The sequence below is a fragment of the Rhopalosiphum padi genome, chromosome 2 (assembly GCF_020882245.1).
Source record: "Rhopalosiphum padi isolate XX-2018 chromosome 2, ASM2088224v1, whole genome shotgun sequence".
NCBI classification, from domain to species: Eukaryota; Metazoa; Arthropoda; class Insecta; order Hemiptera; family Aphididae; genus Rhopalosiphum; species Rhopalosiphum padi.
The window spans coordinates 7,541,466-7,567,224 of record NC_083598.1 but is presented as its reverse complement, the minus strand read 5'-3'; the positions used below and the strand labels follow the sequence as shown (position 1 = coordinate 7,567,224).

Genomic DNA, 25,759 nt, shown 5'->3' with positions numbered 1-25,759 from the left:
TATCAATTTAACATCGTATAACGTTGTTTGTAATTAAGTTTATACGTCGGTTATAATGAGTAAAATATACTAATGTATTATACGACTATAATAATAGATATCTAATACGATACTTTATTTATGTACTTTTACATTAATTAATGAACAGTATTTAATTACTTAAATGCAATTATTTTATAAACACATTTTTCATTAGTTTATCGATTATTTAAATGTATATATAAATCAGTGTTATTCATTACTATATAATATCAGAATACTCAAGTCAGTGTACAACGTATTCAACGATCAACAACAAAAGTACACATATTTCCCTTCAAATATTCCATAAAAAAAATATTAAATTTCCTTTGCAACACACAATTACAATTTATTATTTACAAAAATCGTAAAAACATTTTATTAAAAAAATTCCATTCCACAGATATAAATTAAAATGTGAGCATTAAAACAAACGTATACATTTTATGTGGGCATAACTCTATTTTAAAATTTTATGAAATCGCGAAAGTAAATAAGTGTCAAACGTAAAAAAGTTTAAGTTTTTACTTTTCTCCGACGGTCTGTTGTATGTTACCAAACAATAGGTACTTCTCCAAACTAAAATTTTTGTGAGCATGTAAAAGACAATTTAGTGTTTTAGTATAATATTGCACTTATGATAAAATAACACCCTAATTATAAAAAAGAAAACTGTTTAGAATTACTGATATTTTTAATTCCTAAAGTTATAATAAATAAAAGATTAGTATTTCATAAAATCCGCATGTAATAACGCACAGCTGCGTTTAGTTTAATAATATAATAATTATTTCCTTAATTAACAATAATATACATATACATAAATATTTATAGTTTATACACAATCAAACAGTAATATTTACACTGAATACCTAATACATAATAAATACAATTTAATCACTATATATACAGTTATTATTTCTTATATCATGTGCAGTTGATTTTCCGGGCACACGTGTATTTTTGCGGAAACGCCTTCAAAACCAGTGGATCCCGTGTTGGTCACTCGGAACAGAGCCCCCGAATATGGACGTTTGGTCTTTTGTGCTTCGGTTAGCTGGTAACCGGCTGTTGTCACGTACAGCTCGTCCAATTTCGATCCACCAAATGCGGCCGAGGTGATCTGATAGGCGGGAAATTGAACGGTTGTCAACAGCGTGCCAGTGTTAGGATCGATTTTCAAGATCTAAACATAATAATTTATAATATAAACGCACGAGTAATGGTAGGTTACAAAAATAAAAATACATTTTTTGAAAACATGCGCAGCTGGGCGCGCGACACTTACGTGATTGCTATTGAAACACGCTACCCACAGATTTCCGTTTGTGTCGATGGTCATGCCGTCCGGATCGCCGACGACTTTATTGGCCGTTAAGTCAAAAATCACTCTTCCGTTGGCTGTACATCAGCGATCGATGTCGTTCCGTAAAAACAATAACATACAATTAAGCACATAGTATTACAGACTACAGTTATCCAAACATAATAATATAATAAGGGATCTCGGTGGCGAGTACTCACTTAAGTCTCCAGTGGCGATATCGAAATCGTACGCCTCGACCGCAAACTTGTAAGTGTCCACGTAGTAGAACTCTTTGTTGTCTGAACTCCACGCCATCCCATTGGAGATACTCACGTTGGACAAGCGCTTGTTGACAGTGCCGTCAGATTCTACCGAGAACAGCGAACCACGACGCTTATAGTAGTGACCCGGGTTATCTGCTATCTCCGAACCCATGGATCCTATATTAGTGAGGGGAAAAACGATCGCGTCGGATTAAACCAAAGTGTGGGTAAAATAAATAGCTACATATGTATACTGTTAAAACGTTTAATACATAAAAAAATCTTAATTCACCATACTGTTTTTCTTACGAATTTAAGTGTTTCTACGATTTTAAAACAGTAAATTCGTATACAGAAATGTATTCTTTGAGTAGACACTTATTTATCTCTTAAACAGTACATTATTACAACATGTTTTTCTCAAAACCCACCAAACTTAATTAATAATTAATAAATTTAAAAAATCAAAATGTTTTTAAACTCACCAACCCACAGTCGACCAGAGGCGTCCGCTTTACCGTCGTTCAGGCGATTGCCCGGTGTCTCATCAATCAGTTTCAGGTACTCGGGCTGACTCGTTGTATTTGAACGACCGTCCCACTGCACTATTCCGATTGAAGGGCCCAAACCAACCACAAACATATCAGCCTTGTCCTCGATCGGCACGACGAGTGTTACATCGTTGTAGCCCTCTATAACAAAAACCAGCACAATAACAATATTAATACAAATTTAATAACATACATTTTTCAATGGCGTCACGTGCCGGTTTCTTGTTAACACGATATATTATTATTTACGGCATATATTATAATATATTAGCATGTAAATCCTTAATCGCGGTAAAGTTACTATATTGTTTTAGTAACCAAGTTACAGTTATTAATTTAAACAGGACATTAGTCATAAACTCATAACTCATTAAGTAAGATTACCTATATCTCCTCGTAAGAAAAATTATCTAAATTAAATTACTACTGTTAAAAGCAGTTATTTTGTTGTTGTTGTAGTTGTTTGTGAAAATTTTAGTTCGACAAAGTTTTTTTACTCGGCGCGATAAGAAATGTTTTCCATTAATATTAACAAATAGTTTTAAATTGATATTCATTCAATTTGAACAATATTTTGCATCATTATTTATCCAATAATGTATTTATACAGTTTGACGAAAATGCAATACGGATAGTTAAAAGTAACCAATGCAAATTGAAGACGACACTGAGAAAGTTACTAAGTTTCCGCTTATGAAAACTTAGGAAACATAATATTTCTGTGGCCATATTGTTTTGCACAACGATGACGCTAGTGGGACGAACGTTAATCGTACCTATCTTGGCGCTGAAGAAACTATTTGATTCCGGGTGGTATCTGTTGATCTTGCCCTGATGCAGATCGACGAAATACAAGCTGCGGGTCGACGGGTCCCAGTGCGGGCCTTCTCCGAGTTCTAAAGCCGGTGTCACGCGTTCGACGTTGAACTGCTGACGTACCTTTAAGAAAACAAATATATTCTGTCATTAATTTTGTTTTCATTTTCTATAAACGGAAGGCTATATTTAATTTCTTTTTTTTCAATAAAACAACCGACGAATAGAAGTCAAAATTAAAAAATAAAAACACTGCACACCTCGGCTGGTTTAGCGATTATTGTTTCGGTCAACAAGCAGCCGCAGATGAACATGGACCAAAAATCTAATAGACGATTGTTGTTGTTACGCGACTTAGACATATTTTATCGAGAGGAATTAGCACTTGGGGTATATCTAGGTAGGTACGCGGCGGGAAAAACGGAAATGTTACATGGCGAGTCAAACGGTCGTATTTATAAGACCATATCCCGGCGGCGGTGGAGGTACGTCATTCGCCGCTAAATTGTATACGTATTTGTATAAATGTTACGCTTGTTTATCGTAATTCAAAACTGTACACACACCTGTATAGACGATGATGACGGCGACTGCGTTAGCGAACTCATATCTGCGCAAAACGTTTCTACTCCTTGGCCGTACACGATCACTTTAACTTCGTCTCTGGAAAACAAATTACTGTAAATATAAAATCTTTGCAAACCAAATTTTAAACAATATTATTGTTTAAACTGTTTAAAGTGTATATCGTATTTCGTATATGGTTCCCGTTATATCAATTCCGAAAAATCTAACATTTTCTAGTATTATTATTATACAATAATTTATGACCGTCACTTTATTTCAAAAAAAATAGAAGCTTACTAGACACAGCACCAGCCAGTCACGTCCACAAATCGCAAAGCTGTAATAAGCTCACTGATAGTTATGGGTATTGAGATATATATTAGATATAAGACCAACAAAAGCAAACAAATTTCGCAATCAGTATTTCATAAACGTATTTTGTCAACCAAATTTCGACAATAAAAACCAATTATTACTCATATAGCAATAATATTTATTACTAATAAATTCGATTAGATACCAATACCGGAATACATCATGTACTGTCTAAGTGTCTGGTGTGTCTGGTGCTCACAAAAAAAAAAGAATCAATTCAACAATCGAATAAATCAATTATATATTTATGACGACACTATAAGTGTAAAAAACACACTTTATCTAAGTTATACGTTTTCAGTTTAAGAAGACACATGCAGGTCGAACCTACGTGTATTTGTCAACAAATTTGCGTTTAGTATATAGAACCAATATTATATTTATCCGATATTATCTAGAGCAGCTCAATGATATTTTTCACTTTTATTAATAGGGTTTTAACTTTTATCGACACCGTGGAAACTATACTTGCTTTGTGTAAACGATTTATATTGATTCCGCGGGCTATTGTTATGTTTATATCGATTCCAACTTATTCTGTCCATATTAAGTTCTTATTGGTTCAATTAAATCTTGAATAAATTCTTAAATTAACGATAGCAAATAGTCAAAAATAAAATTTTTTTTAGAAAACTTAATACACCGGATTTTTGTCATGTGCAGGGACTTAGTTATATCAGTACAGAGAGAAAACTATCCTAAAATATATATTCAATATTATGTATATATTCATAATAAGTTAATTAGTTGACTTGAATATATCATTTATATCAATAGACATTCGACATTTATTATAAAATATAGTCTTATTTATTTTAATTTGATTCATGTAATCATTTAAACAAAAACTTCGTTTCTCCAGAGAGAAATAAACTAACACTAAACAAATAGTTTTAATCAGCTCATGGTTGATTTGATATTATAATGTATAAATTCACTAATACTTAAATCATTAATATCAACCTGCAAAACGAATATTTGTTTTTGAAACGGTAATACAGCTGTGTTGGCCAGAAGTAATCTCAAACTTTGTCTTGTCAGCTAAAAATAATTTTGTAACTTGAATTCAAATAAATTTAAATTAATTCTTGTTTCCCTTTTATATTTTTAACAATATAATTTGTGTATATAAAAAAACAGGTAATATAAAGTATTGAAATACTGCAAATATTAAGTTGTACAAAATAATAATAATATCTAAAATTATTAAAATTATGGATAAAACACTCATGCATATTTAGTGCTTGGAATGTTAACTGTAGTTAAAGGCACTATACAATATTCGAACTTATTAGTCTATATTTAAAGGTTTTAATAATTAAATATTTAAATGGATTATACATAAAATGATAAAAATATCAAATGTATTAATAATATGTATAAAGTATGCACTATAAATTATACATGTGATGGCAATTGACAATTTGATCAGTCATATCATTTTTCTAAAACGCATTATGCATTGTACACATAAACAATTCGTCCTGAAAACTCAACGTCTAATCAACTATAGGTATAGTATATACTGTAAATACGTAGTAAATAAAAATATTTAAAAAAACATCAAAATTCTAGTCGATAACATCGTCGTTGATAAATATTTTTACAATATGCCTGCGTATATAAGATGCGTCAGACGTCATAGTCGAAAACATAATATGAAATAGGCCACGGTGGGCAATAATAATCATCATTTTCAAAACGAATACGTTGTTTGTAACATAAAGCCATCCAAGGACTCCAAGGTGAACAATGCGCATATTATAATATCATTCGAAAGCAACAAGGACCAATCAGCGAAAATAACGAATCGAATAAACAATAAACAAAATAATTATACGTATAAAAACTACAGTGTAACCACTAACCGCCGATATATGTGAATATAAATTGTTTTCTTACTTGAATTGATAGTAACGAACACGTCCCAATAATTATTATCGAACCAATAGAATTAGGGTTCACACAATTTTATAAATAATATAATAATTTAAATAAGCTCAAATTGTAGTAAACCTGATACACATCAATGTATTATAATTTATGAAACAGTTATAAATAAGTGCGTATGTACTTATATTAGAATAAAAAAATCTGAACACAGATATATACATTACACGTCTCAACCAATTAATAATAATAAATGTATAACGATGGTTATAGAGAGCAGGGATAAGATGCACGAGGACTCATTAAAAGGATACATTTTTTTGGTTAAAATCTGTCTAGAAATTAAATCGCCTTGTTTTTGAGCCTACACGATTATAACACAGGCACACAGTATTAATGACACACCGTTGTATATGCACGTTGGCTAAAAAGACCTCTGCTACTCGAGTAAGCGCGAATCATGTGATTCAGGTGCCCCGAAGACTTATATATATAAGTCTTTCATTATGATTATATTACACCGGCTGATTGGAAGTCCAATACACTTGGACCAGTATAATATAATATAAGTATGTATTATTATAACCATTATAATATCGATACAAATTTATTATAAATAATAATACTCCTTATCGGGAATTTCAGAAAATTTGTATTAGACGCCAAAAAAAATATAGCTTATAAAATAAAGTATGGTTTCAATCTTTAAATATGCCATGTATAAATACATAAACAATCATAGGGATCATTACATACGAATTGTATATTTGTATATATTATAACTTATTAAAAAATTACTGATAATATTAAGTAAAATACCTATTATAATTTATAACACCAATAAGAATTTATTATTCTTATAGCTAACATGATTTTATGTATTTATTGTAAAATATTATGGACACGTGTTCAATTTACAATAAATTATACTTATATAGTGACGCAACAACAATATAATATGCTAAAAACATTTGTTTATGTAATTATGTTTATTAATAAAAATAAACTGCAATTGGCATTATTCGTTGCATCAAAATACCAATAGATATAACCAGTAACGCAACAGCAAGTCGCAAGTGTTTGTGTGTGAGGGGGGAGGAAGCTAGAAACTTTTCTCCAACCACTATTTCTTGCTTATTTCTTTCTATTTTTCAAATTGCTCGCATTTAAATATCATAATGTTAACTATTAACTATTATTTAATACCCGAGTAAATAAATTAGTATTATTATACTAATACCGGCAACACAAGAAGCGTAAGAAAAAGAGGAGGTATACATAAGATTAATACGAATTTCTAAAATTGGATGAGTTAACATTGCAAAATCTACCGCCATCATTATATTAGTATGTATTGTATTCATCATGAATGATCTTCATCTCTCAAATCGGTGTTCGAAAATATAATTTTAAACTTCCACATTTACACTTTAATTTCACCAAGGCTAAACAAATAGGACTTTATTATGGTGACGCAAAAAAATAATTCTAAGGACTTTTTTTCGTAACTATGTTTTAATAGAAATCGTTTTAATCAAGGACCAATAATTGTTAGAAATCTTATAAGCGCCAAGAAAATAACTATATCAAAATGTCCTTATCTTTTCCGTTACGTATAATATGCGATTTAAAATATAATACTTTCTTATAATGAGACAAGAGGAATAATACTAAATGTTTACTTGCCATAGCGAATATTTTAGCCTTGAAAACAATTAATTTAATGTAATTAATTCAAAATATATAAAAACAAATTTAGTACGCAATACCACATAATTTTCGATTCTATTTTTCGGATGAAACATTTTTTGTTTTAGAATTCTATAAATATTAGTAAAAGTTTAATGTTTTTATAAAGTATAATTTTGCAGGGACTAGCTATTTTCAGTTCTAAAAAAAGTTTTTTCGGTTATGTACTCCGAATATAAAAACAAAATGTATCCTTGAAAAATTAAGAAATTTTACAAGAAATATAATAATATAATTTAAAAAAATGATCAATATTCATAAGTATGTCCAACAAACAGTTAATCTGTAAAAACAAGATTTAAAATGTGAAGTTTAAAAAAACTTCACTGGTTGAAATAACCTTGTGTAGTATATAAGTTATATTTTTAAAAACAAAACGCATAATTTGTTAAAGGTAAGAGAAAATTTTGTTTGAGGAAATCACATATGACATCAAGGAACCTTAGACCTAAGTAACAAATCAGTATTATTTTATTTATATCTATTAATTTGAATGAATGAACATCATTAAACAGGGAAAATATTGACATTACATAGCCCACGGTTGATATAATAATAAATGATATACTGTTAAAACAATGGGGGTTTAAACAATTTACAAAAATGAACCGAAAAACCCTATGTCAAATAATAAACATCATTGTAAGACCTTCATTAAAACTCTAAAACTTTTTATTGAATTTCAATAACAGATAGATTATTGAACATATCATTAAAAAAACTAAAACGTGTATATTTTGTAAAAATAACATAGTTATTGTAATATATATATATACACCTATAAGTGACAATAATTGGACAATATAAAGACTTTTCTTTACTAAGAAAAAAATAATATTTTTAAACTAAAAAATCAAGTTTATGAAACATTCAAGTATAATTTCATCGCAATTTTTATATTTTATACAAAATCTTAACTGGTAATTAATATAATAATATATTATACCTACAACTATTAAGACAATTAAGATTGGTGATTTCATAAATTATTATTATATATAGTTAAATAAAATCAATGAATTGATTCATTTTTAAAATACATTTCATTTTAAATTATTTTGTTTTAACTAATTATACAATTTATAATATCATAAGATAACTGAGACATGTATACCTGATATAGGTACTTAATAATTAAACATCTTATTTATGTAAATACGACAATGTATCATTTATCTAACAGTTACAAAAATTAAAATATTTTTATTTGAACTAAAAAAGTTTTATACTCACCAGTCAACTCTTAAAATATATATTTTATAAAACAAATATATAATTATAATTATAAAGATAGATCAACTTCGGTTTTATTTTGATTAAAATCGGAAATGTACCTATATGATGTGTTTGATAATAAACGTCAAAGTTTTATACTCGTGTAATTTATAGTAAATTATATCTAATAATTATCATTTTTTTAAAATTACAATTACTAAGAATAAAATATCGTACCTCGGTAAGTGTGTAAATAAATTATAATTTTGTAAAAGAGCTCAACATTTAGAACATAAAACAATACAGATATAAATATGTAATCACTTTAAAAAAAATTAATTAATTAACTTATTAATACATAATTTTATTTTATTACTTTATTATTATAAACATCAATAATAATTATAAATTGTATAAATAAAACAATTTTTATTTTTCGTAAAATATTAGAATTGGAATTAAAACGCAAACTTTAGTATATCGTATGTAAAAAAAATATTATCACTAAATAAATGATTAGTGATAGTAGAACATATGTTGTTTATGATAAAGATATTGAACTATATATAAAATTGTATTATGCAATGACGATAGCCGCAGGCCATAAGAAGATTCATTAATAAAGAAAGCCCAAAAGGAGTTAAATTTTCACTACTGCTAATTTAATTATAACAGTCTACTTACAAAACGGTAAACCCCACCCATCGCGATAATTAATAATAAATTATGTATGGTAACATAACTAAGGTACAAAACGTTTGGGTTCGTGTCTCAAGGTATATATAAAATATAATATACCTTTATGTTGATACATACATAATTATATGTTAAAAACCACTTAAAACATATTTATATAATGAAAGTAAAAACGCTATCGTGAATACCTAAATAGGTAGTGTATAATAGTTTTGGCAATAAAAATCATTCATATAGCACATTAGCACCATCTGTTATTTGCTATAACTATGAATGTAAGACATAAGTATAGTATTGTTTGTTGTATACCTATGTTATACATTCGTCTGTAGATCGAATATTATCTTTGAATAAGTACATAATAACGGTTTGTGGTTCCGTCACTATGACGATAGACGCCGAAAATTGAATAATACTAATCAGTAATCACTATATACACAGTATGCAATATTAAAATAAAATAATCCGTTTTAATTAATGATGTAATACCTATAGATACTATGGGTATAATGTGAAATTTTCATTTTGAGAATTGAAACATTTGAAACTATGAGTAGCGAAACTATATTATAATCCTAATTAAGATAAACTCAAATAAAAAAAATAATTTTTACCTACTTTATTGACTATGGATGATAATTTATAAAGAAGATTTATACAGATTAAATATGTAAAATAAAAAATAAAATAATACATTGAGATAATATATTATAGTATTTTTTAAATTTTGAGATTTTAATAGCGATCTATTTAGTATATTACATAGTGCTATATACAGTATGCGGTCACATCATCATTAAGGCGATCTACTTGTGGTCTACCGAGCATAACACTACGAACATGATAAATGATACAAATTTGAGGAAATTAACGGCTATATAGGTATTCGTACATACTACATACAAACTAATTCGAACATTTTATAATCAGAATATAACCCGAATACCATATAATATAATTTTTGTGTGTACATAATTTTTCATAAAGTAAAAAATAAATTAATATTTTTTACAACGAAATTGAAAAAGGTGCCGGATTAAATTGTATACATATGTGCGTATATTAATAATATGATTATTATAAATTCGATACATTTGAAATATTTTACTATAGTTATACCGCTAAACCACAATATCATACTGAATTATCTGTTAGTACCCATTATTGGAATGATATAAAAATATATTAATTACGATACCTGTGGAGTATGTTATGTATGTCATTTACTCAATTATTTTTATATATATTATCGAACTATATTATAATAGTACTAATTTGAGAAAATACACGAATACCTACGTTAAACTTCTTCAAAATTAATTATGAAAAGTAGTGCACTGCAATTGTATAAATAATTTTATGATATTGGTTAGCATAAAATATAAAACAAAATTGTTATGACAAGTGATTTATAAAATATGATTACAAAAAAAAAGATAAAAAGAATGGTGTTAATATTCCTATAAATAAAATAAAATAATAATTCGTTGCCCATATTATCTCATTATTAATTATTATTTATCACATTAAGGTTTTCAATTTAAAATACTAATAGTATAATATAGAGAGAATCTTATTTAAATAAAATATAGTTACAATATTACATTTGAATGGCGTAATCGGTCTTGGAAAAAACTAATAAGATAACAATATATATCAACAAAACAATTTAATTTTAACAAATAAAATAATTTATATAATAACTTAACTTAACCTGTATATTTACATTTGATTACTTTAGTAATAAATAATATTTAATTTGATTTAAAAACAATTCGTTATTTATTTGCGATTGCAATTATAACAAAAACGTATAATTTATTAGGTACTTAAAACAGGCTTTTAAAATAAATTTTAATACTTCGGATCAAATTAATAAAACGTAATATAGAAATACCGTATACAATTTTTATACACCTATTTTACGATTATAATAACATTTATATAAAGGAATAATTAAGAAAAAAACAGTTTAATAAATATTGAAGTATCTATATACCTACAACTATATATGTTTCTAATCATATTCTTAAGCCTTCATAAAATAATTAATAAAATATAATGGCATAATTTTCATGTCCCTATATTTTAATTATTAATTTTCATTAAAATGAACGATATAATATGGGGATATTTATTCTAGACAAAGAATTCTTGATACATGAATATTAACAAACAGAAAAAGATTTATCGTATGCGAAATATAAATCACAAAAGTACTTCAGGTTATTACTATTTTACAATTTGTCTTAAATTCGAAGCGAATAATGTGTTTGTTTTTACTATTTCCTATATATATATATATATATATATACATTTTTTTTAATATAAGTACTTACGTTATCAGAATAACATGTCGATATTTTTTAATAATCGATAACCTTATATGTATAGTTCCAATCATAAATTGCGTAGATGTGTAGATGTTTAATGCTTGGTCTGGTTAAGAGGTATTACACACATTATTAACTTTTAAGTTTATAATTATTTAATATATAGGTATATTGTATGTATATTAATATCCATAATTACAAATTAATAGAACATACCACATTGTGTTGTACATCAAATTTGTAATTCATTAGAAGCCGAGAATATTTAGGTACTGCAATTGCCAATGAAGTAAATAAAAATTAAATCAAAATATTGGATCATCCAATATTAAACCGGTATTTGTATAGATTAGAAAATCAAAAATTAAGCAATAACAACAATCTAGATCTGTAGTTATTGAGACTATAGATACTACTGAACCAATTATTAATGAAACTTACATCAGAATGTATTATATAAACATTATATAAAATCGTTTTACGAAGGACACACTTTTTAAATTTACGAAAAAATTTTTTTGGTTGAAATTAGCTATTTTATCTTTAGTTACATTTTATTTTATTATAGGTACGGCACATACACTTATATATTATTGTACTATTATTTTAAATTATTTTTGTTCTATACCTATTTAAAACTACATAACACATAATAATCAAACTGTAGATAGCTACATCGTATTTTAATCGTTATTAACGCACTGAATTTTAATTTTCAGAAAAATAAAAAATATAAATGTACAATGGCAGCTGATTATAATAAATTCTATTACAAAAGGAATAATAAAAATATGGTAACTATAAACCATAACATTATTTAATGAATAGTTCAATTTATATTTTTACTTAAATATCCTTTTTTCCCTAATAGTGTTTAAACTTTAAGCTACCTATCTATTATAATAGTTAGTCTCTTGAATTCAATAATGGGGTTAGGATGTTTCTCAGATGTATGGAAATCTGCAGCAATCATTGTTCCCGATTTCCCATACACAAACACCAGAATTATACTCTTCAAAATAAAACCATTTCTAAAAGTTTAATATCCAACCACCAAGCTCATCAATTTTGACTCAAACACTTCCACTATACAAATCACCATTTAAACAGATTTCCAAAATTATAGTAAATGGATTTAAAAACTAAAAAATGTATGACCCCATCCTTTTTAGATATATTAAAATTTATGATTAAGCGTGGCATTATAGACTTATATTAAAACTAAAAACTCTAAAGCGTCCAATATACCTATAAAACACAAACAATTTTTCAAGAATTATACCTTCTAGATAAGAGTAGAATCCAACCTCTCCAGAGTAATCCTAATAATTAATAAACTATCCGTTTAGTTCTCAAGATGGAAACTTACTCTAAATCCAAGCAAAAATGAAGCTAAGATATTTACCTTGGAAAAACACACAAGTCCAGCAAAGGTACAAATAAAAATCCAAGAAATTTAATGAAACAGAAAGAGTGACTCAGTAAAACGCTTATAGGGATACATTTAGACAAAAAAAAATTAAAAAAATATATGTAAATAAAAAACTTAACCAAGGATATACAAGGATAAAAATCCTATATCTCCTATCAAACCAAATCTCAACGCTGCAGCCACGGTCTTGCTGCAGCTAAAATGAAATTTGTATAGTATCAGCAACAATATTACATGTAATTATTTTCCTTCTTTAAAGAAACACACTGGCTGAATACATATATTTTATCTTTATAAACAAATTAGTAAATTATGAATAGTTAGTGAATAGTCTATATTACCTATTTGTAATGGTCAATGTAATAATACATTTTTGTTATATTTATTATTAATTATAATTCATGATAAATACCTATTATTTAATACGAATAATACGCAATTAGGGTATGGTAAAATGTTAATAATGTATGGAAAATATTTTTAAAAACTTATTCTAATATAATAAAATTTAATATTTGAACCGAGAAAAAGTCTGTAAATAGTTATATTCGTACTTACTCATATTTATGAGCTATTAAACCATGGATGTCTGCAACTGTTGTAAAGTATGATGCAAATGGCGATACTTGTATAGTTTTGGAACTCAAATCACAACTCCACGAAGAAAAAATGATTTTCTGATCCACAGATGTAGTTATAACAAATTGGTTGTATACTTTAACACCTAAATAATTCTCGGACAGTAATATAGTATACTAGTATATATGTCAGTACAAAGATTAAGTTAATTAACAAAAAATAATAATACCTGTAACTTGAGAACAATGGACACAAATAGAAACATTGCATAATGATGTTACAGTATCCTCATACTGAAAAATTGTTAAACTTAAACGTTGGTCATCTCCACCAGAAGCCAATAAACCATAATTATTTTCAATTTCCAACCAATCACAGCAGTTTATACCAGATTGGTGTAAACAATGTCTATACTTTGGTATACAATTTAGTTCTACATCACTTTCATCAATATATTTTGAAATATCCCAAAAATTAACAAATCCTTTTGTATCAGCAGTTAAAACATAATGAAAATTATTTAATTGAACATGTAAAATCTTTAATATACAGTTGTTGCAGTCCAAATTGTCTTCAATTAAAGTCAAAGTTTTATTGTTTGTATCAAAATTATATAACCTGTAATTGTATAATATATTAATATAATGTTAACTGCTAATTTTATCACCACATATTGGGTACCTATTTAGATATTTATAGATACATTTTTTTGACCTTATGGGTAGTGGGTGCAACACTGAGCCTAACATTGTAAATTGTAATACTATTACTAAATTAATGATCCAATAGGTTTATTGAATTTACTATCCAATAAACATAAATCTAAATACTAATTTTTCATATAGTAAAGTTACTTAAACAGATATAATTGAGTGAAAAGTGTGTAATTATCTTATAATAATATAATAGTTACAAAATACTTTTATTTTGTATATTTAAAAACCTAATACCTGTTTTAACTATAGATTGATTAATAAAATGATGTGAATGCATATATAGTGTAGAAAGGTTAAGTCAACATTGAGAATATTAAATTACAATTAAATAATTTACAAACAATATTTTTTATTAAAAGTATAATAGAATACGAAGAAAAATATTAACTTAATTCAATTTAAAAATATATAATTTAATATTGTTTTAGTTACCACTTGTGTCATACATTATGATTATGGAATTTTTAAGTTTGTTAAATAATAACAAAAAATATTAAAAATGCATAACCATCCTACTAGCCTTCTTATTGTACATTAGTTGTAGTGGTTTAGGTAATTATATATTTATGTAAACAAAATGTTCAAATCAAGAAATATTATTTTATAAATAATGTTTTAAAATATTGTAAATAGCAACTAATGAGATAAAAATAAAAATCATATAATAATTACTTTTAACTAAACAGTTAATTAATATATTATACAAACTAAGCAACATTTTAAATTTACATATTATTATTTACTGCAAAAAGTCAAATTATAACAATGAATGTTTTAAACAATTAAGTTATTCAGTTAATTTATTATAAAATTAAACTTTTAAACCAGTTGATGCCTCCTCACTTAGTAGAAAACATAAAATAATGTGATACCACTCACAAGATTAAATATATTATATATGTTAAAAGTATTTAAGCATTATATTATATCTTTATTCTATGGTTATACTTCTATTAGAACTATATATTTTAAAGTATTTTTTGAAGAAATTTTAGAAGCTTAACAACTATTAGGTTGAACCAGTGACATATTAAAGATATTTTTGAAAGGGGAGATATGATTAAAATTATAGATGCCAAACATCCCAGCATTTAATTATTGATTTTTTTTTTAAACTAGTGATAAAGTGTTAAATGGAAAAATAAAAGTATAACCACCATAAATATAAATATTAAATACAAGTTTAAAAAAATGGTGACAAAGGGGGAGATATATTTTCCTAATATCCTCCCGTAAATATGTTACTGGGTTCAACAATGACTGTGAATTTTGCAAATTTTAATAAAATAGGTTTAACAATGAACTAATTAATAACTAAAATGCTAAATATAAAAATAGAAAATGTTATTCAAAAATAATATAAGAACAATAAACATTATTATACTTTTTGAAACCATGAAGAAAGAATGAAAAAAGAAATAAGATTCTTAATTATTAGAGATCAACATTTTTCTAACTTTTGTCAAACATACTTAATATGTAACATTTAAATAAATTTATTTCCGTCTATAAGAACTTTATTTTGATTAATATTTTGTACAAATAATTTATGTTTTAAGAATAGGGATTTGTTGTTTTCTAAAAACAATATATCACATTCTTATTTTTTTATAAATATCAACCGTTTATATATTTTTTGTTTTTATTACCTAAGAATTGCATCAGAACATCCGACAGAAATTAAAATTGATTTTGATTTAGTGTACTGAACACAAACATCCATAAAGCGTGTCTCACCTTCATTTGAAGGTATAACTGATCTCCAAGGTTTTTTTTCTTGTTTAGTTTTTAATAAATGTGATATTGATTCTTCACAATAAATACCTATTATAGTACAAAATAATTATAAATATATAAATACAATTATATAAAAAATAATATAACTGGATTCTGAATACTGACTATTATCTATTATATTTAAAGTCCAAATTTTCAACTGAGCTCTACCGCCAGCTGTAACAATAATGTATACATTAGGATTTAAAGTAATACAAGATACAGAACGAACTGATGATATATGACTTCTTAATGTTAACAAATTATCAACCTCATCATTAAAACGGGTCAATCTAACAGTAGTGTCATCACTGCCAGTAATCATTAAGTCATCGGTAATTTGTGCCATGCAATTTACAATCATAGAATGAAAACCTTTCTAAAGACAAAATAATTGAATGATTATAAATATTATACAAGTAATAATTACTATATTACTAAATTATTTTATTAGGTAGTTATTTTCTCAACTTACCAATAGCATATGTTGACCATGTAAGGGTATTTCATTTGATTCTAATTTATTATTTGAAGAGCTACAAACAAAATATATTGAATCACAATTATTAACAAATGACAAATCCCATGCTCTATGACCACCGCCACAAGAAACGGTTGCCAAAATTCTTTGTTCTACTGAACTGTAGACAATTAAATTGCTCTAAAACATAAAAATATTATTGATAGCTGTTATAAATAGTAAAAATGCCCTAATATTCAAAAATATCAAAAATTGTTAAGTGATGTGCATGTATTAAATTAATTTCTAACATTCAAATCATAACTCACAAACTCTGTTTATTTTTCTAATTTAATTATACATGTAAGGTTAAAAATTATATTACTTGAATTAAGTTTTTTTTTACAAACATTATCTTTTTAATATTCAATAGAAACAAAAACATCCCTAACTATTTATTTTAACGAATTATGTTATCTTTCTATGGTGAAAAATCAAATTAATTACATTAAATATGGAATGAGTAAGAATGGAAAAAAATAAACAAGATTCAAGATTGTGATGTTACACAGTTTAAATAAAAGTATATTATTTTTTGTGACAAATGTATTACTTCTTAAATAGATTAACTAAAGGACTTTATGTAAATCTTACTTCTTTAAAACCACAAATCAATAGTCCATGAACTTTAGAATTAGTGATGACAAATGGCCATTTTGTAGGTAATATATCACAACGTATTTCAAACACTGATTCTGATTGTGAACAAACATTCCAGAATCTATGATGACCATCACGTCCTACGGAACTTACGACCGTAAAATTATAATACTTCTCATGTATCCACATTGCAGTAACACCAGCAAAACTGTGAATTTTACTGAATACTTTTAATGGTTCCTAAAATTATATTTATAAGCTTTTAAAAAGTGTAACTACTAATGTTAAAAACAAATGAAAAATTTTTGTAATATATTAAAATACATAACAATATAAAGAGGAATCAAGAGGAATGGAAGTGATGATTTTCTGTATTTGTCTAAGACATGTACAACATAGGAATTTAGATATATTCTACTTCTAATGTATCAATTAATTTAATGAAGTGATAAAAGCTATGAAAATAGATTTGAATTTCTCACATTTTTGATTTCAACTATTTCAAAAATTGGAAGATGTTATTTTTTTTATTTTTATTGTATAACTTTGGACAATTCAATACAAAATTAGGTAAAGTTGATCTCAAGTAGACTTAATAACAAATTCAAAGTTTTTCAGAATTATTATCGAAGTTAATATATCAATTGGTACATTTGAAATAAAACATGTTTAAGTTCCTTACAGTATGAAGATTAGACTAAAATCAAAAACACAGTTCCCAATCCCCTTAACTATATGTAAAGCATAATTTATTCCAAAATTTTTCAAAAACTCAACTTCAGATTTGAAATAAAAAATCTTTTAATTATTATAAATTTCTATCCAGATCAAAATTTAAAAAAAAAGTACCTGCTTATTTAATTTGAATAAGTAAATAGATCCTTCGTTACAACCAGCAAATATTAGGCCTTCAACTAATACAGCAGTTGTTATCCAAGAACTAGTTTTTGATAAAATGCAAAATGTACCCAATTGATTTATTTTTAGGTCTTTAATATACATAAAAAAAAAAATCAAATTATACATACACTTAAGAGGATGTTACTACCCTCATATATTATGTTCTTCATCTTACTTAACACACAACAAATTTCTGTTCAGAAAAACCAATAATTTTATGGTATTAGCCTTAATATTAGAGTGAATTGGTCTATTATCAAAGTTAAAAGGTAAGATCATTGTCTATGCTTAAGTGTTAACTTTTTTCAATATTTTAATTTTGAAGCTAGAAATGAGCATTTTTAACAAAATGTAAATCTTAATTATAAGTCATTTACTCTAAAATTAAAGTTAATAACACACAATTGGTTCTACTAAACATAAATTTACTACTGTATGTTTGTAAGACAAACAGAACACATGTGTGTCTAGTTGTTTCTTAATGTATATTATTAATAAACAGAGGAAACAATTTTACCATCAAATACTTCATAACGAAAAATTAAATTTCCTTTACAACTAACGATTATTTGATTATTATTCAACCATATTGTAGATACAATTTTTACTGTAGAAATTTTATCAAAAAATACTTGAACACTTGTACCTAAAAAATATATAAATTAAAATTTAGAAACAATGAAATAAATACATTTCTAGTTGATAATTATAGGTATTTACTTTTTAGAATGACTATATGTCCACTACTAGTTGTAAAAGTTACTTTTGTTTCACATGGGGATTTTACCATTGTCAGAGTGCAACATAAGACATCGTTCTGATAGACATTATGACTGGTATTGTTTTTGTATAAGACAACATGGCCATCAGAATAAAGTACATATGTATTAGTGTTACTTAACACAACTAAATGTTTTGGATAGCGATTATCTTTTTTATAATCAGCTAAAATTTCACTCTTAGGAACAGTATCTAGTGACCATAAACCAACACTCCCAGTCGTGCATCCACTAGCTGCAAGATTTTTTATTTCCATACAGTCTAAACTACGAACTTGAGAACCTCTACTTTCTTCCCATTGGTAAGTTCTAGTAGACGTTTTTAGACATATTTGACCATCCTGTATATAGTGTTTATACATTATTTATTTTGTTAGAAGCTATAAGGTAATAGAAGTGTAAAAAATCAAAATGTTACTTCTCCAGCGCTTAGTATATTGCCAGATTGCATTAAAATGCTTTTCCAAACTCTAGCTTTGTGTGCATAAAATGAATAAGCTGGTGTAATCTTTGCAAACTTCCAATGATCATAAGTATTTTGGTGCTTAGCAAATGGCTCAACATTCCAAATCACTATACTTCTATCATCAGAAGTAGAACTTATAGTAGAATTAGATTTGTTCACCGTGATTGAAAATATAACACCCTATTTAAAAATTACATAGTTATAAATAGCAAGCAATTTAATGGAAAAATAACACAATAATATACAATTGCATATTTCTTACTTCGTGTAATTGTAATCTGTGTAAGATATTTAAGCCACTTGATTTCCTAAAGGGACTCCAAATTACAATTTCTCTGAAAACTGTTCCTGAAAATACAATAATATTTTCTTCATCTTCTCCTGTTGATGTTGCTGAGTATCTGATTAATTTATAAATAGGATTTCTAAATAATGATTATTAATGAATTAAAAATATAATATAAGATAATTTTATTATATCATGTGAATTTTAATTTAATTCATCCTAAAAAAAAAAGGATACAATATACATCTTTCATCACAACTAGAAGAATTAATTTTCTTTTTAAGGTCTAAGCTCCAAACTGTTGCCTCATTATGTGCAGATACTGTTAATAAACAATTTGAATTCATCCATAGAATGTTACAAACCCAATCAGTAGTTGTTAAAATACAATCAAATTCAATGCTAAAAATTATAATAAGAATTTAAAACATATTTCATTAAAACAATAAAATGAAAATCTTAATTACAGAAAATCTATTTGAGCCATCACTTTATAAATAGCCACATATTTTTCTCCATGGATGGCCACCAACATTTGTTTGTCATTAAACTGAATACCATGTATCGAAGATTTGTCAAAGATTTTTCTACGCACACACAGTTCATGGGACTCGGTGTCGTAGACCAGCAAAATATTGCCAATACCTAAACGGAAAACAATTTTTGATTATGTGAAACTTCATAAAAATAAAATAAACAATTAAATACACACCGGCTAATAGGAATTTATTGCTAAATCTAACACATGATACAGTATTGATCAAAGATACGGATTTAAATAGTCTTGATTTCTCAACATCTTTGCAGGAAAACATTATTTCATCTAAAACAGCAAATAACTGTGCTATACAATGAAATCTGAGTTAAGTCAACAAATTTTCGGAATGTATTTGTTAAATGTTTCACTGTTTTGTAACTAATAAGTAATAGGTAATAATTAAAAAGTATGAATTGAATATTTAAGTATTGTCGATTTTTAAATAATTGTTATCATTCCTCAGACACGTGCTGTCTGATAGTGATGCTATAGATAAGTCTTATCACTATGTCAGTTTGGTAAAGCCATGTGATAACCCAACTGTTTTTAAGAAATAAATTATAAAAAGAATGTGTAAATTGCATAGGAATAACACAATTATACAAATTTATTTTAAAAGAAACAAAAAAATTAATTGATTTTTCAACCTATTAAAATAATTATTTATTCAACACAAATTACTGATTACCTACTATATTATCATAGTGAAACTTATAAATTATAATGCACATAATGCATATAATTGCGTGGAATACGATTAATCTGCAATAGAAATATTTTAAAATGTAGGTATAAAAAAAATTCTTTACAAGTTTTTGTTTTTAGATTCAATTTATTTAAAAGTTATAGGAATATAAACATTACATTTCCAAAAACAATAACTGTATGATTAAACAAATATTCATTGAGTATGGTGTAGTAGGTATTGGTGTTATATTAAATATATTACCTAATTCTATGTTCAAATTTAATTTATCATAGTCTCATACAGGGCCGGCGCTAAGTATTTTGCCGCCCTGTGCAGTTAATAAAATGCCGCCCCTTTCAATACTTTTTGTCATATAATTAGTACATAGTATTATTTATTTTATACAAAATTAATTATAAACTGGACTAAATTGTAGGAGAATAGGAGTTTAAACGGTGAAATAAATAATCAATTTATTTATTTACATTTTACATTGTTACACTTAATATTTTTTTCACAAAAGTTTTTTATTTACATTTATAAAAATAAATGGTAGTTCATATTTACAATTAATAATTCATACAACAATAAATCATAATTTTATAAATGTTTTCTTGCTTTTAACTTAGCAAAATCGTCGACTAACTTTTTCTCTGTTAATTCTTGACCAACTTCGTGTTCAATTGAGATCATGGCTAGACCACAAAGTCGTTCGTTTTTCATTGTTGAGCGTAAGTATGTTTTGATAAGTTTCAATTTCGAAAAACTTCTTTCACCAGTTGCCACTGATACTGGTAATGTTATCAAAATTCGTAAGGCAATGGATAGGTTTGGTGCAAAGTCACCTGCATTTATCACAAATGTTAAGAGTTCATAAGGTGTTAAGTTATCATCAACCATAGCTGATACTGACTTTAATTCATGGGCCATTTCAATTCCATTGATATCTGTTGAATCACCATCGGTAAGAAGAATTTGTAAGTCTTTGCAATGTTTTAATAGTTCTTCATGTGTAAGATTTTTTATTTTTTTTATATTGTAAAGAAACGAAAAATTGTTATTATGTTCTTTTAGTTGTTCAAATCTATTATTCACGCTATTTATAGCTACATCAAGTGTAAAGTAATAAAAATGTATTTTGAATTGCTGTTTTGGGTCAATAACTGGTTCATCGTTGTGTTCATAATCAAAGTGTTTACGAGTACGTCGTGGTTTAACTCTACCCCGTGAGTTCTCAAAAACAGACTCTACTCCCATTTCCGTCGCAAGTGCTGTTGAATCTATAATCATTTTCTCAAAATATTCTTCAGATCTCAGTTCATTTAAATGTTTCAATAAAGTTTCTAAAATGCCCAAAGCTAAAGATATGTCAAAATTTGGTTTTTGCATTAATTTACTAACTGGATTTATATGATTAAGTATGTTGTACCAAATGACAACAGAACAAATAAATTTAAATGTTTTAATAAGATTACATAAACATTCAGCTTCATGTTTTACCATCGGATCTAAATTTATATTTTCTGATATTTCAAACAAAGCATCATAAATTTCACCTATGTAATTTCGAAACGGTTTAAGTGCGTCTATTCGACTTTCCCACCGGGTTTGACTTAATGGTTTGAGTGTTAGTTCTTTAACATGTTTTAAAAGAATTTGCCAACGAATAGTTGAGGCAGAAAAAAAGTTGAATACTTTTTGAATTATATCAAAAAACGCTACAGCTTCTTTTGAAGATTTTGCGGCATCATTTACAACAAGATTTAAGGAATGCGCACTACAAGGAACAAAAAATGCACGTGGATTAATATTTCGAATGTGCCGTTGGACTCCGGAGTGCACACCTTTCATATTGGCTCCATTGTCATATCCTTGTCCTCGCATATTACTCAAAGGTATATTCAGCTCACGTAATATATTTAAAAGTACATCGCATAGATTTTCTCCAGTACTATTTTCAACTGAAATATTAAAAATGAGACTCTCATACATTATACAAATTGATTAAAATGCAATTTCAAGAACTACACAAAGCACTAAAGAATAAAGGGTACTGGTTTGTTATAGCCCCGGGCTCCCTGCCATCCATATAACAATAAATACATCGTATAAATAAAAAATAATGAGTTTATTTATTGATATTAATCTAATAAATCGATGATAGTGATAGATAAATGATATATTGATATAATATTATAATGCTTAGAATATAATGATACTTTTAAAACTGATAAATTAAATAATGTATAAAAATGTTAATAATGTTAAAAATTATGGTTTCTGTGATTCCAAAAATTCTGCTCTATCTTATAAGATGGTGTCAAACGGATCACTATTGTTTAGTTTTGATCGCCACATTAATTATTAAATTAATATCACTAAATAAACTCATTTATATTTGTACGATGTATTTATTGTTATATCAATGCCACGCGGGGCTATAAGTTCGTACATAGGTAACGACAAACGGTAGAGATGTTGGGGTGCGGCGATGGAACAACCGACGAGGAAGCTGGACAACAATAATAAAAATACTGAAGCGTTTAACACCGTGTAGCCATGAAGTGGTGGCACACTCGAACGCACGTCATATAATAATATTATATAAAAACGGGCCGGTCTACGACGTATACCGCTGACGAATGGCTGAACGCAATCGGGGACGCAGATAATACGGCGACCGATAAAGAAGTCGATCCAAATCGTGAATGGTATTAAGTAAAAAAAACAAAAACAAATCAAATATCGTGTGACGTCTAGTTGCGGTGCCACGACGGTACTGAACGATATCCATGAATATAATATATATAATATACGACTGTGGCTGTGATGACGACATAATATATTTATTTATAATATATCAAAATATTGTAATGACATAAAATTATATCACTGACATCGTGTCACGGACTAAACGGGGCACATTAATTTACATCGGCATCTACGCTCGGAATACTATATACACATTAGATATTATATCGACCATCAGGCGCTTGCCTTCGCCGGACTGCAATTTTATTGAGATTGACGTTTAACACCGCAACGCTGACATGTAAACAAGTCCGTGACTGTTGTTTAACATGCCACAAACCGTAATAATATAATATATGGTACTATAGTCGGCCGCCCTCTTTAACCGAGCTTTCGCTGCTAACAAACACGCCGACACAGTCTTTGAGTGGCCGAATAACGTGCGTAGTTGACTTACACGCATCGTAAGACGGGTTGCCAAAACCGTTTGCGCGCAAAAGAACATGAAATTATCGAGATTTTTATTTTATATTACGGCCGGCCGCGGCCCCTATAGTTGGATTTTGCCGTTTTTCACCTAAAAAACTAAATATACGTGTTTTTAAGATGGAAGCGTGTTCGCAAATCGTCTAAAAACGTGTTTTATGCAAATACGACAATATATGTGTTACGGCGTACTTATTTCATGCGTATTCGAATAGGTTTCGACAACATACAAGCGGTAGTTGTGTGGACTAATATCGGCGACTACATCTGTGCTGATTTTATATTGTCTATTGTCAGCACGAGACAGCTTACTCGTCTCTCTTATGCATCGTGATTACCAACGGCTTACAACGACCGCATCCACCTGCAAAAGTATCCACCCAAAAGTAAATTTTATGGTGATTTATTATTTATATAATGTTTGTGTACAATATTCAAATTTTCAATTTTTTGTAATTCTTCCTACGATTTTGGTTTGATCATTCCTTTGAAAATAGTAAACGGATTTACCATTAACCTATATATTTGACAACGTTGCTTAAAAATAAAAATAATATAGCACGTCCAATCGTACGCCTAAAAAGGTACCGCCGATAAGAACCGCGCGCAACCGTGTCGTGCCCATTCTACCGACTATACCACGAACTATGCCATAGTCAAGAACGCGCTGATATAATGTGACGGTAGCGTTGGCTAATGAAATCGCATTAGAAGCGTTTTATTGAGCGTTTTCGAGGACCATGTAAAATCGTCGTGCTCGTGGCCCCCATCTACCACACTCAGTCATTCTAATACTACAGCATAGGTCGAGTCTGAAAAAAACTGAGCACTTAACCATGTAACCTATTCAGTAAATCATTTTCTTGATTTTTTTTACAAATTATATTATAGTTTGTATTTATTGTATTCATAAATTCTTCTGATTAAATCATGAGCAATAACATTTTATTTTACCTAAGCCTTTCTTTTTTACTTTTATCTGGGCATGCGCCGCTTACCTAGTTTGCCTGACTGCACGCCACTGATACAATTGTAGTACCTATACACCTACATTTTGGGGAAAGAGATTTTAAATTCTTATGACCATTTTACAAATTCCTGTTCATCCGTCATATTCTACTGCTGCTGCAACACTCTTTAGTACCTATATCTAGTTGCTTATTTTTCTCAGTCTTCCCGGTGTATTCTTACAAGTAGTGTTCTTCTCGATGGATCTAACTATTAATTGTTGAACCTATTTGCAATAAGCTTTGAACATTTTTTAACGATTTTATAAAACGTTAATTTTTTATTATTGATTTATATACTCATAAATAAAATATAAAACAGTAATTCATTGTGTAAATACGATTTTCAATTTATTCATATTTTAATAACAAAAAAGCTTGCCTAAAAGGCTAACAACATTATACATTTTGATTATAAAAAAAGTTATAGAAAAAACTTGCCATAAGAGCTGT

General features: G+C 27.4%; 2 protein-coding genes across 2 annotated transcripts; both read right to left on the bottom strand.

Moving 5' to 3' along the window:
- Positions 1-696: 696 nt before the first annotated feature.
- Positions 697-20,798, bottom strand: LOC132920760 (tRNA (34-2'-O)-methyltransferase regulator WDR6-like). Its single transcript, XM_060983410.1, has 20 exons — positions 20,549-20,798; positions 20,304-20,481; positions 20,074-20,238; positions 19,813-19,951; positions 19,503-19,730; positions 19,026-19,425; positions 18,823-18,951; positions 18,255-18,394; positions 17,400-17,645; positions 16,761-16,946; positions 16,412-16,664; positions 16,159-16,333; positions 14,023-14,411; positions 13,773-13,938; positions 3,524-3,620; positions 2,918-3,080; positions 2,076-2,282; positions 1,546-1,767; positions 1,310-1,422; positions 697-1,207 (listed from the first exon to the last, which is right to left on the bottom strand). Exons 1-20 carry the CDS (start codon positions 20,649-20,651, stop codon positions 944-946), a joined length of 3,963 nt encoding a protein of 1,320 aa, XP_060839393.1. The 5' UTR covers positions 20,652-20,798; the 3' UTR covers positions 697-943.
- Positions 20,799-21,662: 864 nt separating this feature from the next.
- On the bottom strand, positions 21,663-23,054 carry LOC132922998 (zinc finger MYM-type protein 1-like). Its single transcript, XM_060986768.1, has 2 exons — positions 22,262-23,054; positions 21,663-22,066 (listed from the first exon to the last, which is right to left on the bottom strand). Exons 1-2 carry the CDS (start codon positions 23,052-23,054, stop codon positions 21,663-21,665), a joined length of 1,197 nt encoding a protein of 398 aa, XP_060842751.1.
- Between the last annotated feature and the right edge of the window lie 2,705 nt (positions 23,055-25,759).